The following is a 15,042-nucleotide window of genomic DNA, read 5'->3' as shown; positions in this document are numbered from 1 at the left end:
CTTCTCCGCACTTCAAACTACATGTATGCAAAATTTCAAGAAGATTGGTTGAGTAGATAGAGCGTGAAGAGGTAACAAACTTACTTTCGCATTTATAATATTAGTTTTTTTCATCATGGAAGACAAAGGGGAGGCCTTTGCCCAGCAGTGGGACACATAATACAGGATATAAAAAAAACTATTTTCACTAACTACTGGCATCTATATCAATCAATATATATAAAAGTCTTGCATTACTGAGTGACTGAGACTGACTGAACGCACGGCCGAAACTACTGGGCGTAGAAAGCTGAAATTTGCTGTGTTGGTTCCTAGGGAAGTGTGGGTGAGCACTAAGAAGGGATTTCCTGAAATTCCCGCGGGAAACGGATTTTTACTCACATACGAAGTTGTGGGCAAAAGCTAGTGATTTTATAAAACTGTGCTTTTACCATGTTACCAATGGTTACAGCTTTATGCGTAGGCAGCGGTGGTTCGGAGAAGTCTGTCCTGGACCAGAAGAACTGGCGCGAGGGGGAGCACTACCATCGAGTGGAGCCAGCGCTGCACTGCCATGATGGAGAGAGCATACAAGTGAGTAAACTTGTGTTTCATTAAATCATTCGTTCATTTCATCACCGATTCTCATTCAGAAGCGCTGGAGGGAAAAACACTACCATCGGGTGGAGCCAGCGCTGCACTGCCATGATGGAGAGAGCATACAGGTGAACAAACTCGTTCATTCATTCAATCACCGGTCAATTTGTATTCCAAAGTAATTTCGGTTTTTGCTATAGATTTATTGGAATACCTCTGTGCATATATAAATCTATACTCTGCACTATGAGAAATACAAATAATCAGAATACCTATGTTTACTTTAGGAAATTTGAACAATAGTAAACTTTGAATGAAACTGCGTAGAGACGAGGAACGAATTTAATTAAAATGATTTCACAATGATTACTGAAAACGACTCGTGCGATTCAGGAAACCATAAAATATACACCGCACATTGAAATATAAAATCTCTATTATATAAAATAAAATCTAATTATATAAAAACTTAACTAACTCAATGACTGTGAAAAAATGGTCGCTGCTTAAGGTTCAGTTGCACAGGTTTTGAAATTAGCTTTAACATGGGCAGGAAATCGGCAAACTATTAACCCTTTTGTCAAAGTAAACTTCAAAATGGACTGATGCAACTCACCCTAAGGAGCCATGTATGTCCGTGCAGGGCTCCCACGTGATGACAGAAAGTGGCAGCTACGTGCTGCAGTGGCGCTGTGAGCTGCTGGACTCCACGCCCCGCGCCGCGCAGCTGGTGTATTTCCATGAGACGCTCGACAGCCAGCAGTACAAGTAAGTACATACAAACTGAAAAATAAAAAATAAATTTAGGGGGGTGGGAGTCATGAAATTAGACCCTTTTCACGTCTACAAAGTACTGACTTTTCGGAACGACCATTGATGAGAAGAAATGAGTGTGAGACTTTTCCTTACTTTAACATTGGTGTGAAAGTTCGTTATTAAAATAAATGGAAATTCGGATAGAATTTATCCTAAGTACTATTCCAGAACATATTATACCTGTGTACCAAATTTCATAGAAATCCGCTTAGTGTACTTTTCGTGATTGAGCCGTCTATAACTTTCGAATTTAACATATTAGTGGCATAATAGCCTAACCATTGTTAGGCTAACGATGAACCGCTGACGAATTCCCTGTTCTCGAATATTTTCTCCATTGAGAATTCCTGTAGGTTTCCAAAAGAAATTCTCAACGGAAATTTGACTAGAACGGTGATTAATGAGGAAAATTCTTGGGAATTTCCGAGAATATTTCCTGACATTTACGTCCATTCTTGAAAACAAGGACGGCACCATGCTAGCTGGGACTGACCTGAATTATCTCCAGGGGTTCAATGTCGAGCCTGCAGTCAGGCACGTCCGGGTTCTCGTGTCTGTCCGGCAAGTCGGTCGCCAGCTCCTGTCCTTCGCGGTGATGGCCGGCCGCAGTGGCGCCCTCTGCGATACCAACGCCCTCTACAACTAACGCGGCTGACAGCTAAGCTGGAATCGTTTTAAATAATAAATCTGTGTTATTTTCAATATGGTTTTGTTTTTGTGGAGAAACGTTTTGTAATTAATAATAAATGTATTTGTTAGAATATGTAGTGGTACATAAGGTGAAACTACGCACGTTTTTTGAAAACTGGCTTATTGAAATTATCGAACGAGCCTTTGTGACGAAATTTGACTGTTGCATTTCAAAGTTGTCAGTTATTTTATATGTTCATGATAGTTTATTAAAAAAAAAAACCGTATAATATTTTTATACATGACGTAAAATGGACGTGTTGCAAAATGTTTCTCCACAAAATTGAGATGTTGCAAAAAAGTATTGTAGTAGTTGCACGACAGTATTGTGATTTGATTGCGACAGGGTTGAAATCTGTGGTAGATTTTTTTGTTCTTTCGAAATCAACAAATTTTATGTAACCATGTAGATTTTAACACCGTTGTATCCTGTCGCAATGTGAAGTAAAGAATTCGCCGCCAGGGGCGCTGTTGTTGTTTTTGAACTAAATTGACGTTTGTGATGTGCGCATGTCAAAACTTACCACAACTCTCCAGCGCATCTTGCGGTGAATTCGCTAGCTGAAGCCCCCATTACGTTAATATTTTAATTACAATTTGCCTTTTGTGTTTGTTACAGCTTTGTGCAACTGACCACCTATAGTTAAATGTAAATGAAATATGTCACGAATATTATAGAGCTGATATCGTATAATAGTTTAAAGAAATTATAATGATACAATGTTATTTAGTGATAATTACCTCGAAAAATATTTCAGTCTTGAAGTGGCCATCTGTTATTGATGACAACGCCCTCTATGAAGAATCAGTTCTTCATAGAGTTCTACACTTGAGCTATAGAAATATTCTATAAAACATTCAATATTAATCTTATTACATAATAATAATATTTAAAATTATAATAATAATATTATATATTTTGCCAACGTAGACAATGTATAGCAAATAATAATATAATTAAATTAATTGATAATTTATGCCACAGAATTGGTAATATATTTATAAACAGTATATTAGGTTTACCTACATACAATTCTATTATCTTAATATTATTATTTAATATACATAATAATAATAAAAAATATTAACAATCATTGTATAAAATTGGCACTCGATGATTATATACATGACTATGACAGCTGTCAAACTTGACAGTATAAGCGAATCGTGCTGTCACACTTTACACCTTTGAAATAGACAGTGACACCACGATATTTTAAAGCAACGAAGCGTACTATTATTATCATGACTTTAATATACATGCATATATATTAAAATAATAATAAACTGATGTTGTGTAGACAAATCATAGATTAATATGCAAGTAAGCACTTTAGACATATTAGAAAGTTATTAAACAAAGTATTTATTCTTATAACTATTGGAATTGATCATAATTTATTGAGAATAACGAATAGAATCGTTCGGAATTACCTATCGAACATGACGTCATTACGATATTTCATATTTTGGATTCTTTATCAAAATTATGATATTTTATATACAGATGTCTCTGTCATCTGTCAAAGATGTTACTGAGTAGGAGAGAGACGCGTGGTCATTTTCGACCATAAATGTATGATATAGTATCACTTATACACCTAAATATTAGCTGGGTGTAGCGAAAAATTAATTCACATAAAAAGAAATAATAAAATATTAGAATTTGTATTTTCTCTTGAAAACCGATAAACCATTTTTACGGCCGACCTTCCTCTACTATTCTTTACTTACATATTTGTAACACGATCGTAAAAATTTATGATACCTTGATTTGTGCTCTAAGATCTAGTGCATAGGTATCAAATAGGCTTGGGTGTGTTTGTTATCGTTTTCACCTGTGGCAACATTGTCGCTTAGCAACAGTCCAAAATAGGAACAACTTCATAATGTCATTACATTTCATATTAAGACATTAAAGTGTGGCAAATTCTCATTTTAGTATAAGTCATGAAATTAACCACGGCTTAACTATTACCCTCCTTTGTTTAATACTTAAAAAAATATATAATCTTTTAGGAGCGTAATCGCCGTGTAAATTTCTATATTTTTTATTAAGTTGTTCCAATTTTCCTTTGATTGTAAATTAAAATAAAACTAATAATGCGACCATTTGCTTAGATAAATTAGGACAATGGAAATGTGTTGTGTGCTCGAGAACTCTATTAACTAACTAATTTATTTTCAATCCATCAATTTGGATAGGAAATTAAGGAATTAACTATTCTTATATTATAGTCGATGACAGTGTGGTGAGTGCGAATGTGCCTAGACATCGTATAAGTAGGGCGAGGCTTCGCAAATTTCATCCTCATGTATATAGCATAAAGTCTATTTTTCAATAATTACTAAATTAGAATTAAGTATCTTAGGAATGGCATAGTCATTCGCGAACTTTTTCATAAATTCTACATTAAAATATTAATGGGATTCACACCTTACACATATCACGTATATTATCCAACTGTATTATAACTACATATTTGATCAATTATAGGTGTACGTATAGTTTAAATGTATTAAGTGACAAAATTATAAAAGAACATGTATCAAGAAAAGTTTCTGTCATAAATTAGTTCAGGAGAAGACTTAATTTGCCCCCTCGTAACTGTAAGTTACAACTAAAAATCTATGCGATAGCCCAGCGTACTAAAGATTCCAACAATTGTTGAAAAATAACACTATATTTGCCAAATTGTCGTGTGTTATTTCTGAATTTGTTTGCGAATGACTTGGTCAACTTAGGTGAATGTTCCGTCAGCCAAACGTTTTGCTCAGGGTTACGTAAACATAGGCGAGTAGGGTACAAACATACACACATTGGCTTAGAAGCGGTTCCGCCAGGAGTCTATATAATGCTGTCAAATGCTGAGAGCTAAATGGCACTGATTTCCTTGCTGCAAGGCTGACAAGCCTTACGAAAAAACCGTCCAAATAGAGAAGTTACAACGGTAACTTCTCTATTTGGACGGTTTTTTCGTTATACATTGTCTATTTTGAGATAAACCGATTACAATGATTATTTAACTATGATGTGCTATTTTTCTCCTTCAGAAATTTGTGCACTGCGGGAAGTGTCACTTGCGAAACCGTCGCGGAAAAGAGACAGCAGTATATCTGAACGTCATCTTCAAATCCTTAAATAGACTCCTGGGATCGCATATCCGTGTCTCACTACATGTGTTATAATAAAAAAGATCCAATAAAACGCAACATAAATTTAACTATTATGTATAGGGTTAAATAGTGATTAAATTCATTGAAGCTTGTAATTGTCTGTTATCTTTATAGTTTTGTCCGATTTTCATTTTCATTATTTATTTATTTTTTACTTTTTAATTAGTATATAAATATATCATTAATAATTTGGTAGTGAGACACGGCTGATTTCGTAAAGAAAGTAAGAATGTATCTCAATATTTGAGGATGTATATAGTCGTATCATGAAAAAAAAATCAAAAAAGGAAAATAAGAATATTTTTTTAACGAAACTTTGACCATATACAGGACTGTATGGGATTAAAATAACTTATCCTCCTATGAAGTTTCGATTCACGATATTTCATAAATCCATGATCGCATATATTTTCTTATAATATAAAAAGTTGTACATAAATAAATGCATTATTTCTACATAAGTAAATCACAAATATATTGCCTCGAGATTTGAGTTTTTTTTTTCTAATATTCCTGTCGTTGTTTTAAAAAAAATTCTCTATACATAGTTGAAAATGTAGGTTGTTTCGATAAAAAGTGATATAATAGTGAAAATAAATTATAGATTGTATGGAAACATTGCGTGTTACATAACATTAGTTTAGTAATTCAATATTGTAATGCAAATTGTTCGTGCGGCTTGCCACAGCATCTCGTAAAATCCTCATAAATCTTTCATATAACGACCGCACTTCGATAATCGTAAAAAATTAAATAACAAATATACTTTAGCTTATTTTTCCATGGGAAAAGTTGGTAACGGATGAAATATTTTAGGTTTTTATTGTGTCAAAGAATATGAGACATTGAAATAATTATTTACACATAATTTTTGTTTCATTTACTAAATATATTATTGCGGTCGTTAATAGATTAACTCAAAAAATGTTTCAAAGTGGATTTAACTTTTACATAAATTTAAGCTTTTATTTCAGAAAAAATATTGAGAGAGATGACTGTTTCAGAAAATAATAATTGTAAAACCATCTAACTACCAATATAATTGCAAATAAGGTCATCGGCTGCAATTTAAATGCAACTTCATGCTGTCGTAACAAGGTTCAGTTTGCCGCTGCAACACTTATCATTAATATGGTAAAAATCAATTATTTTCCAATCAATGTTGGGCTAAGCGAATATGCAAGATAATTGAGAGGAATGAGTCGTTGGACAATACAGTTTCTAACTCGAAACACGAATTCATTATTTAATTGATACATTCAACAAATTGAGATTTTATTTATGTAAACATCATTTTTATATGGACAAGGCTTTGTCGATTAATCTTAGATTATTAAAAAAACATGCTTGTGAATTCTAAAATAATGTTTTCGTTATTTTTGTGTATACCTTTCCTTTTTTATTCCTTTTTCATTTTAAATACTTGATTGTTATTGCATTTTAAGATGTAATATTTTTTTGTGGTATAAATCATTTTGATTAAAATAATCGAGTCGGAACTAAACACAGAAAAAGCAAGGTGATATAACGTAGTGTAGAATTTAGTTGGATGCAAAGTTGCTTGCTACGTAAATGTGTAGGTAGTGAACATATTTGAAATCTAGCTGTAAGTATATCGATAGTTATATTATACGATAGACACAGTTTGTCTATGAACCAATACTTTTATATCAGGAAATGAAATATATTTTAAAACATAACTACCCCCATGGCCTACCCCTTCTATTTTAACTTGTTTTATATGAATGTTTACAACGATTTAATTTCATTCCACATTGGATATCAATTTCACCCCATTTCATTGAAATGAAATGATAAAATCACTGGATAAAATATAATATTATTTAAAATTTGGAACAACGATATTTTTTTCTTTAATTAAATTGTTATGTTGTCAATTGTTATGATATTTAATTGATGCTATCGATAATATATCTATCGTATAAATTATGCCAATTTAATTTAGACGTTATTGTAGTTTAAAGCACAATACAAACAACTTTTTGTATCGTTTGTATGTGGTTAATTCCTGTAAATTTTTGGGTTTGTTAAAGATCTGATTTCTACTCGAACGAATTTATATTTCTTTGAATTAAATGCACATTTAATTATGATATGTTTAAAAAGATGAGACATTCCCAGGGGAATTTATGCAAATTTATCCTTTGCAAATGGATTGAAAACAAGATTTAGTAGAAATTACTTGCTTAATATTTATTTTATACATTATGTGAACTTATCAATCGATGGTTTGTTAATACGTGCAATATTTTTTTTGTTTATACAATTCTCTACTATCTTATATAATATCAATGATGTTTATTACCATAGATAAAATAAATATATATTTATTACAGTGTTATAGATAATAAATAAAAATCCTTCATTTCTAAATATGTTTTGTCTCGTTCTGTCAATGTTTTAAATACATGTAAAGTGAGGTATAACAAGAGGGACCTGACGTGCTTATGGTTGGCGTAGTAGAAAATTTAAAGAAATTTTGCGCATGCGCAGGCATACCATAGACACGTCAAGTCTCAACTCTCGTGCGTATTGTGCACAGGTGAAAAATCAAATCGCATACATTGTAGTAACAATTTTTTATTTTTTTTCTGAATAACACCGTGCGATTATAGTCTAGCCTCACTTTTTTAAACTAACACATTACATAACAAATAAATACGTATATATTTTGAGATGTTGTGTTGTGAACGATGAGCAATCGACATAGTATTGTAAGATCAATGTGTTGGTGATTAGACTATGTTACATGATAAGAACAATAATATTTAGTGTTAGTGGATTCTATTGAGTATTGAAATAAATATTATCAATATTATGTACGTTTTTATTATATCTATACGTTTTAGTGCGGCCAAAGCCTTCGAAATCAAACGAGGGTAAACGCGGTCGAGTTCGCCGCTAGAGGCGCTGCTGTTGAGAAAGGTCCATGTTTATTTTGACGACCTCTGTGGCGCAGTGATAAAGTGCTTGCCTCTGAACCAGAGCTCCCGCGTTCGAACCCCAGTCGGGTCATGATGGAAAATGATCTTTTTCTGATAGGCTCGGGTCTTGTATGTTTATCTATATATGTATTTGTCATAAAATATAGTATCGTTGAGTTAGTATCCCATAACACAAGTTTCGAACTTACTTTGGGGCTAGCTCAATCTGTCTCTTTTCTTAAGCGTTTTCCCGGTTTCATCCCAGCCCTAAAGCGTTGTAGCACAGGGTCCGCTTTCCCAAATTTTCCCTTCCACTTCGCACGGTTTTCGGCACCCTTATTATCAGATCATATCAGACATTTGGCATGCTTGAGGCATCAAGCAAGCGCTTGATTGTTTGCCCTTTCGCTTTTCTTCATGTGCGAATTCAAAATTCAAATTCCGAATCATTTCTTCAGAAGTTAGACCTTCACCGGCATTTTTTCACGTAAACTTTTATAGGACGAGGGCTCATTTTAAATGCATATTAAAGTCTATGCGAAGTAGAGATTCTTCTCTATAATGTTTCCACATTACCTATTTCAAATTCGAAATTGTGAGAGTCGACGCCTCGTGGCTCCGATGAAACCGGCTATATAAGTGCGGAAAAAGAGGCAGTGAAGACAAAACCGCATGCAAAAGCTAGTTATCGATACAACGAGGCGAACGATCGTGTAGTTATCGCAATGCTACCTAAAGTTTTTATGGCGCGATAAGAAACGGACAATTTTACGCTGTGCATACGCCTTTATAATGAGCGGTGGGCATTTTCTCCATATAGGTTATGTTTATGCCTACTAAAACTAGGCTTTATGCCATGATTTAAAGCTGCGCAGAAAATTTTGAAGGACGCAATAGTTTCCAAGCGGTGGTTTCCAGGTGGAAACGTCAAATAATAGTACTCTTCTTCTTGATAGTCGTATTCCTCATAGCTGAGGGTCGTGGTTATTACGTGGAATGAAACACACGCAACAAATTTCTTGGCATTATTAATGGATTAGTTTACCATTGCCTTCTTCATTTCACACACAAGTTAATAATCAACCAGTGTGCAGGTTTCCTCCCGATGTTTTCCTTCACCGGAAGCAAGTGGTGGACGATGAAACACAAAATACATGAGTCAGATTGGTATATAAATTCATGTGGCACGAGGGGGATTCAAACCTGGGACCTTTCGATCCACAGGCGGGCGTCTTAACCATTACACCGCCACCGCAATAATAGTACAGTCAATCGCAAATTAAGTACCCTACAAGCATTTTTATGTAGCAGTAATAAAGACGAATTTGCAATGAATATGGGTAAAGAGAGAGGGCATATACTGCAACACTGCGCGCGACCGCGACACGCATGTGACCGGTTTTGTATTTGTTTTGTCGAAAATCGTGTATAATTTTTTTTTTTTTTAAATCTTTAATAAAATTGTAAAAACCCATCCCCCATTATTCATTTAAAGTAGTTAAATTACACTTTAAGCTAAAGTATGTTTTGTTTCTCTCTGCCAATTTCAAATATAAGTATTATAAAGTGCGAGTGACAAAACATAGTTAAGCTTATGTTTGATTTTTTTTTACGAATAACGAGGCATATCTTTATTTCAGTCCTCCCTAAAGTCCTTACGGAACCCATTGAAATTAGGTATTTGACGTTCTTGCATACAGATTTGGAGTGTGTTACGCACACACGGAACACAGTTTTTAAACGTGTAACGTAGTGTACGGTTGGACACATGCTTCTAATCGTTAAGGAAAAATGTAGGTAATTTTCTGAATTTATTCAAAAGTTGCGAACGCGCATCTTTAGACCTCACCGAGCTAGGTATATAGTCCCATATTTTGTTTCTTCCCCCGTAGATTCATAATGACGTCGTGACGTGAATTCCGTGTTAAAAATAATCTTTAAATTTTCGGCTACGATTACGAGCGCCCTCATGCCAACCCACTTTCGGATTGCTGCCTATCAGCAGCCGCTTTTTATCCCTTAGTCGTCTCGTACGACATACACTTTCTAATAAAATATCGAATGTAGCATAATCTCTTGTGGTATTAGTTTTCGCTATTCATTAAAAGAAGTAGCTGGCTTCTTCCATTCTAGTGTCGTGTAATAATAGTTGGCCTAATCTAAATGCAGTTAATTTCTGTGTACCATGTTTGTAGCTACCTGAGTAGAAGGTACTATTGTATGGTTTAAAACAACTTGCTCCCTATATCGTGCCCTAGTTAACTTAACGACTGTTCCTACAGTCAACTACAGAATCGTGATAATTATGTAAGTCTTAACGCAACGCGTTAAGGTTTAAAACTGGCTATAGGTATTTTGATCATCTTTTACTAAATATTGGTTTAATTGTATGGCATGAGTACACCACTGCATTTTTAAAATAACTTAAAAAAATAACTAAAAATAAATAAATTAAAATTAGGTTAAATACCATAGTGCTCAAAAATAAGTTTCTTCTGTTATGCTTTTAACACATAGGTTTTAATTTACTTATTTAATAAATAGAGAGAGGCTTTGTCATAAAAAAAAAGTTTTAAATTGCTTTTAATTTGATTGTATTTTAATTTTTTTGTCTTTGGAATATGTAATTTAAAATACGTTCTTAAAAAGTTGCGAATATGGAATTAGTAAGTACGTTGTACGGAGTACCTACTAATTCCCATGGCTGCGATATGTTTATGCACTTTTCAGAAATTTTTGTCATCACAAATCTAACAGTGCAATTTTAATCAAACATGGAGTTGTTCCGATAGTAGTCTAGCCGAGAGGCACTATAAAATATAGGACCGTAGATAGTATGCCTAATTATTACATAAGAAATTAATGTCTGGATATGCTGCTTCTTCAAAGGGCAAATTCATAGAACTAATTTCATCATCACGGGAGGATTATGGCAGGTCACGCGTGAAATGGTTTGACAAACACAAGTTTGTCACAAGTCTGTATTATACAGCTCGGTGACTAACAGACAGACAATCGGTCAATGGAATCCTATTGGTATCTGTTTGGTCTTAAGTTTGACTGATAGAGAAATGGCAAATGGCTACCATTAGTACATTTTTTTTTTGTAATTTGTTCAATGAAGTTTTAAATAAATAAAACTCTTAACAAAGGTAAGGATATTTCTCGCATCGAGATTTATCATCACTCCAAGATGATATGTGATCTTGTGGTTATTGACTTTGTGTATTGTGGTATGCTCTTCATCCGGAATATGATAAAAAGCCGGACTTAGAGACTTGATATACTTTTACTAATGTTAGTCCACACAATCCTTAAGATATTCTGAAGGTTCTGAAGACATATTCCAGACGCGCACGCGTAGACCTATTGCATCAAAACTGGATGCAATTGGTCGAGCCAAAATAACGCCAGAAACCTTCATACCAGCGGCCCCTCAAAGTCATGGCACACAACTGTCAATCCATGTCATCCAGGGAGAGATTTGAGAATAGAGGAATGTTAAGATCAATGTTCAGGTGAAGGAGATGCCAAGGATTCCTCAGTACAGTTATCTTTACCCATTCTCTCGATTGGCTAGGGATAAAGAGGGGGGTACCCCATGGAAAAATTAGATTGTTAAAAGTTATCATATTAAAAGAATCAGGAGATTAACTGAAGATATTATCACTTTGACGCCATAAGAGTTTGAAGATAAAATTTATGACAAGGAAGACTCAAAAATGCAATGAACCAACCAAGTATGTATTTATTCAATCACTGTCTCCATTTACCCCGCATCACAGCCCCGCATATACAAGATCAAATAATTTCTAATTAACTGTTATTACGACATGTCATGCTTAATCTGCGGTTTCTTCCGGAAAGTACCTAAGCTTTTACTTTTAGGTTTTTCAGCAGGTTGGTGAGGTGTCAATATAATGCCAAATCACACCAGACTACCCTCCACAGCGTAACCCACCCCACAGTATCCCACCACCTGCACGCTGAAAAACCTGCAATGCTGTGTCAGTGGAGTTGTTTTATTACTAAAAGCCGAGTCGACAGGGTTTCATAGTAACCCGACAAAGTAAAATCGTCCTGATCCAATCCAGATGACGTGGTAAAAGTTAGGTTATAATCAGCGAATCAGCGGCACTTACGTGCATCTTCTTTTTTCTAATAGACGATAACTCGTAGGTACTGTGACGCCAAACGACACGAGCCGGGGCGAACAAACTAGTTAGAAGGATAGTTTATTCATTCCGCTCGGGTGGTCTCACTGTCACTGCGCGCGCGCACCCGCCGCCCAACTAGGACTGATTTGAAAAATGTAAATTCTGTTTGCTCAAGTGTTTTCAGAAACAATTGTAAGGAGTTTTCTACTATTACTGCGATGTGGCGGCCGATGAGCGATATCGGCATTGTGTTGGAGTTGCCAGGTTTTTAGATTTAACTAAGACGCGGAAACGCAAACGGACAGCTTTATGTTTCGGAAGATATAAATATAGAGCTTATGTTTTGTTTAGGTTGGACAGACTGCGGAAAGACTATATACACATAATGACAGCAAACGAAGACCACCCAATACGGTAGGTTCTGAAAACCCGAAAGGCCCAAAACCAAAGGTAGGTCACCTACCACCTGCTGGCCTAATATACAAGGGATTCAGAGGCAAAATATAAACCACATGACAACCCGAAGATCTTTGGGCATGTGTACGTAGAGACACGACCCAAATTGAAATGAAATAAGGGATGAAGAAGAAAAACTTGTTTCGGTCGGATTTAGATTTTTGGAAACAGACAATATGAGTTTTTTGCAACAAGCCGTTGGACCGTTGAGTGGTCTCTGACATTGTATAGTTTTCTGACGTTTTCAGCCCAAAATAAACCAAGGTTTTAGTGCAGACAGCTTTGGTTAAAGTCTAGCTGGACTCCTCATTAGAAATATAGTCTATTAATTATTTCTGAGAAAAGCTTATGTTCGCCGATTGCAGCGACATGCGAGCTCGGCGTCCATGCGACCCACATCGCCGTTATCAGCTACCGATAACCACGGCTTCACTGGGCAGCCGCGCGCCGTGAAATCACAAGGTGGACTATAATTACTATGTGTGATTGATTTTGTACTTCATTTGGACCTTTTGGCTGCCAGAGACAGAGGGTTAGTCCTCTTGAAGTAAGTACCGTGACAAAAAAGAAACAGTAATCGAAAAAATGCTGGCTTGATGTCTTCAAGGATGATATGCGTGCCGCGTGCCAATGGTCTGACGATGAGGGATGCTGAAGTCGAAGGATAAGAAAGAGTAGGAAAGTGGATGGGCTCCGACGCGCAATGGCCGAGCAAGCAATTGAAAAAGTGCTTAGACGAGAAAGAGAGAGAGAGAAAAAAGCATCAGTAGAACCTTTAAAGGAACTTGTAGAGGAACCACTAAGCAGGTCGATGAACCGGAACAAATGTATCAAGTACTAAACGCTTGTCAGCTTCGCGCGGTTGCAATATTATGCACTTTATCTATTAAAAAAACCAGCATCAAAATCTGTTGCGTAGTTTTAAAGGTTTAGATATTAGCATACATCCCAAGTTCGAATCTTGGGACGTTTCGATTAAAGGCGAACGGTCTTCACCACTGGACCACCACCGCTTCACTTTAGGTAGAGGTAGGAATGGTGCAAGGCCCCAGATTCGAATCCCATTAATAAAAATAAGAAGTATGAAAAATTATGTGTACCTACCTACTTTTCATTGCAAAACTTGGATACAGAGAATTTAGAATAATACCTATAATATTAAAGCTTTGACACTATCATCAACATACTTAGTAAGTAAATTATTTAGGATATACTTACATATTCCTTTTTTGGGTCGTATTATGGTTCTTCTTTCTATTAAAGAAATTTAAACAACCTGCTCCCTCTTTGATGATTTAATCAGACAATGTAAAATGGTAAAACCACCTGATTACATTGCTATGAAAGTCATTGTTAATCAGTGACTTGTAAAGTCGTTCTTGGAGTATTTTTTTTTAGTTTCTGTATCCCAAAAGACAAAAAAGTAGTCCTGGGTTCCGCTTGTAGGACCACTATGTTATCTTTTTGCTTAAGAGGTATCAAGAGGGGACTAATGACTAAACTTTTATCAAAGTTAGGTTACTATTAGGAACAATATTGATTAAAAGCGCCTAATAAATATTTATAGCAACATTTTGACGACAAAGAAAGTGTGCCATTATAATGAAAGGCGTTTTAAAGATTTTCCACTTTAATAACAGTAAACGGGACCGTTTTTATTATGAATATTATGAATTTTTATGTGTTTTGTAATAAAATATAGCTAATTGCGCAGTAGTGAAACTAAGTTGCGTTATATATTGAAGTGAAGGGCGAAGGGACGGACGCTCGGATTTGCATTAGTAGATAAATTAGCCATCATAATGATTTTGAATTATGTTTATGTATTTTTAATATTTAAATGTAATCAGATTTGTTTTGTGCAAATAAAACTTTGGTAATTTGTTTACTTCGGATTTTTAAAAAAATATTCCCCGGAATGACAGATGACTACGAAATAGTGATGCGCCCATTTGAAATTTTGGCAAATCGATACATTTATGTCATAGGTATTCTTAATGAAAAATAATAACTAGGTATTTGGATATTTTTAATGAAATGTACATCCGTCATTTATATCTTCACGTTACATTATTTTTTGATAACTTGATGTAAGTAACGTTATCTTATATACGTATTAATAGGTTTCTACTAATATTTCGATACATGAAGTGATAGAGGTCACCAGAGGCTGCCCGCTGACCGCACAAGCTCCGGCGACCGTTGTCGCTTCACCTCAGAAACTC

The 15,042-nt window shown here is 35.0% G+C and overlaps 1 protein-coding gene and 1 long non-coding RNA gene across 5 annotated transcripts in view; one reads left to right on the top strand and one right to left on the bottom strand.

The window, feature by feature from the left end:
- Positions 1-8,098, top strand: part of retm (real-time) — a 55,423-nt gene extending 47,325 nt beyond the window's left edge. For 2 of the 4 annotated variants that reach the window (XM_053753915.1, XM_053753913.2), the window contains 3 exons: positions 464-573; positions 1,220-1,344; positions 1,901-8,098. In XM_053753915.1, the coding sequence (XP_053609890.1) occupies positions 464-573; positions 1,220-1,344; positions 1,901-1,988 (323 nt within the window). In that variant the 3' untranslated portion in view covers positions 1,989-8,098. Of the gene's footprint in view, positions 1-451; positions 574-1,219; positions 1,345-1,900 lie in introns of all 4 variants that reach the window. The other 2 variants (XM_053753912.1, XM_053753914.1) reach the window with 1 other exon arrangement.
- Positions 905-2,024, bottom strand: LOC128674922 (uncharacterized). Its single transcript, XR_008405212.2, has 2 exons — positions 1,886-2,024; positions 905-1,359 (listed from the first exon to the last, which is right to left on the bottom strand). It is a non-coding gene; the product is annotated as an uncharacterized LOC128674922 (long non-coding RNA).
- Positions 8,099-15,042: the final 6,944 nt, after the last annotated feature.

The sequence above is a fragment of the Plodia interpunctella genome, chromosome 13 (assembly GCF_027563975.2).
Source record: "Plodia interpunctella isolate USDA-ARS_2022_Savannah chromosome 13, ilPloInte3.2, whole genome shotgun sequence".
Taxonomy (NCBI): Eukaryota; Metazoa; Arthropoda; class Insecta; order Lepidoptera; family Pyralidae; genus Plodia; species Plodia interpunctella.
The sequence above is the reverse complement of the archived record's forward strand: the minus strand, read 5'-3'. Positions and strand labels throughout refer to the sequence as shown.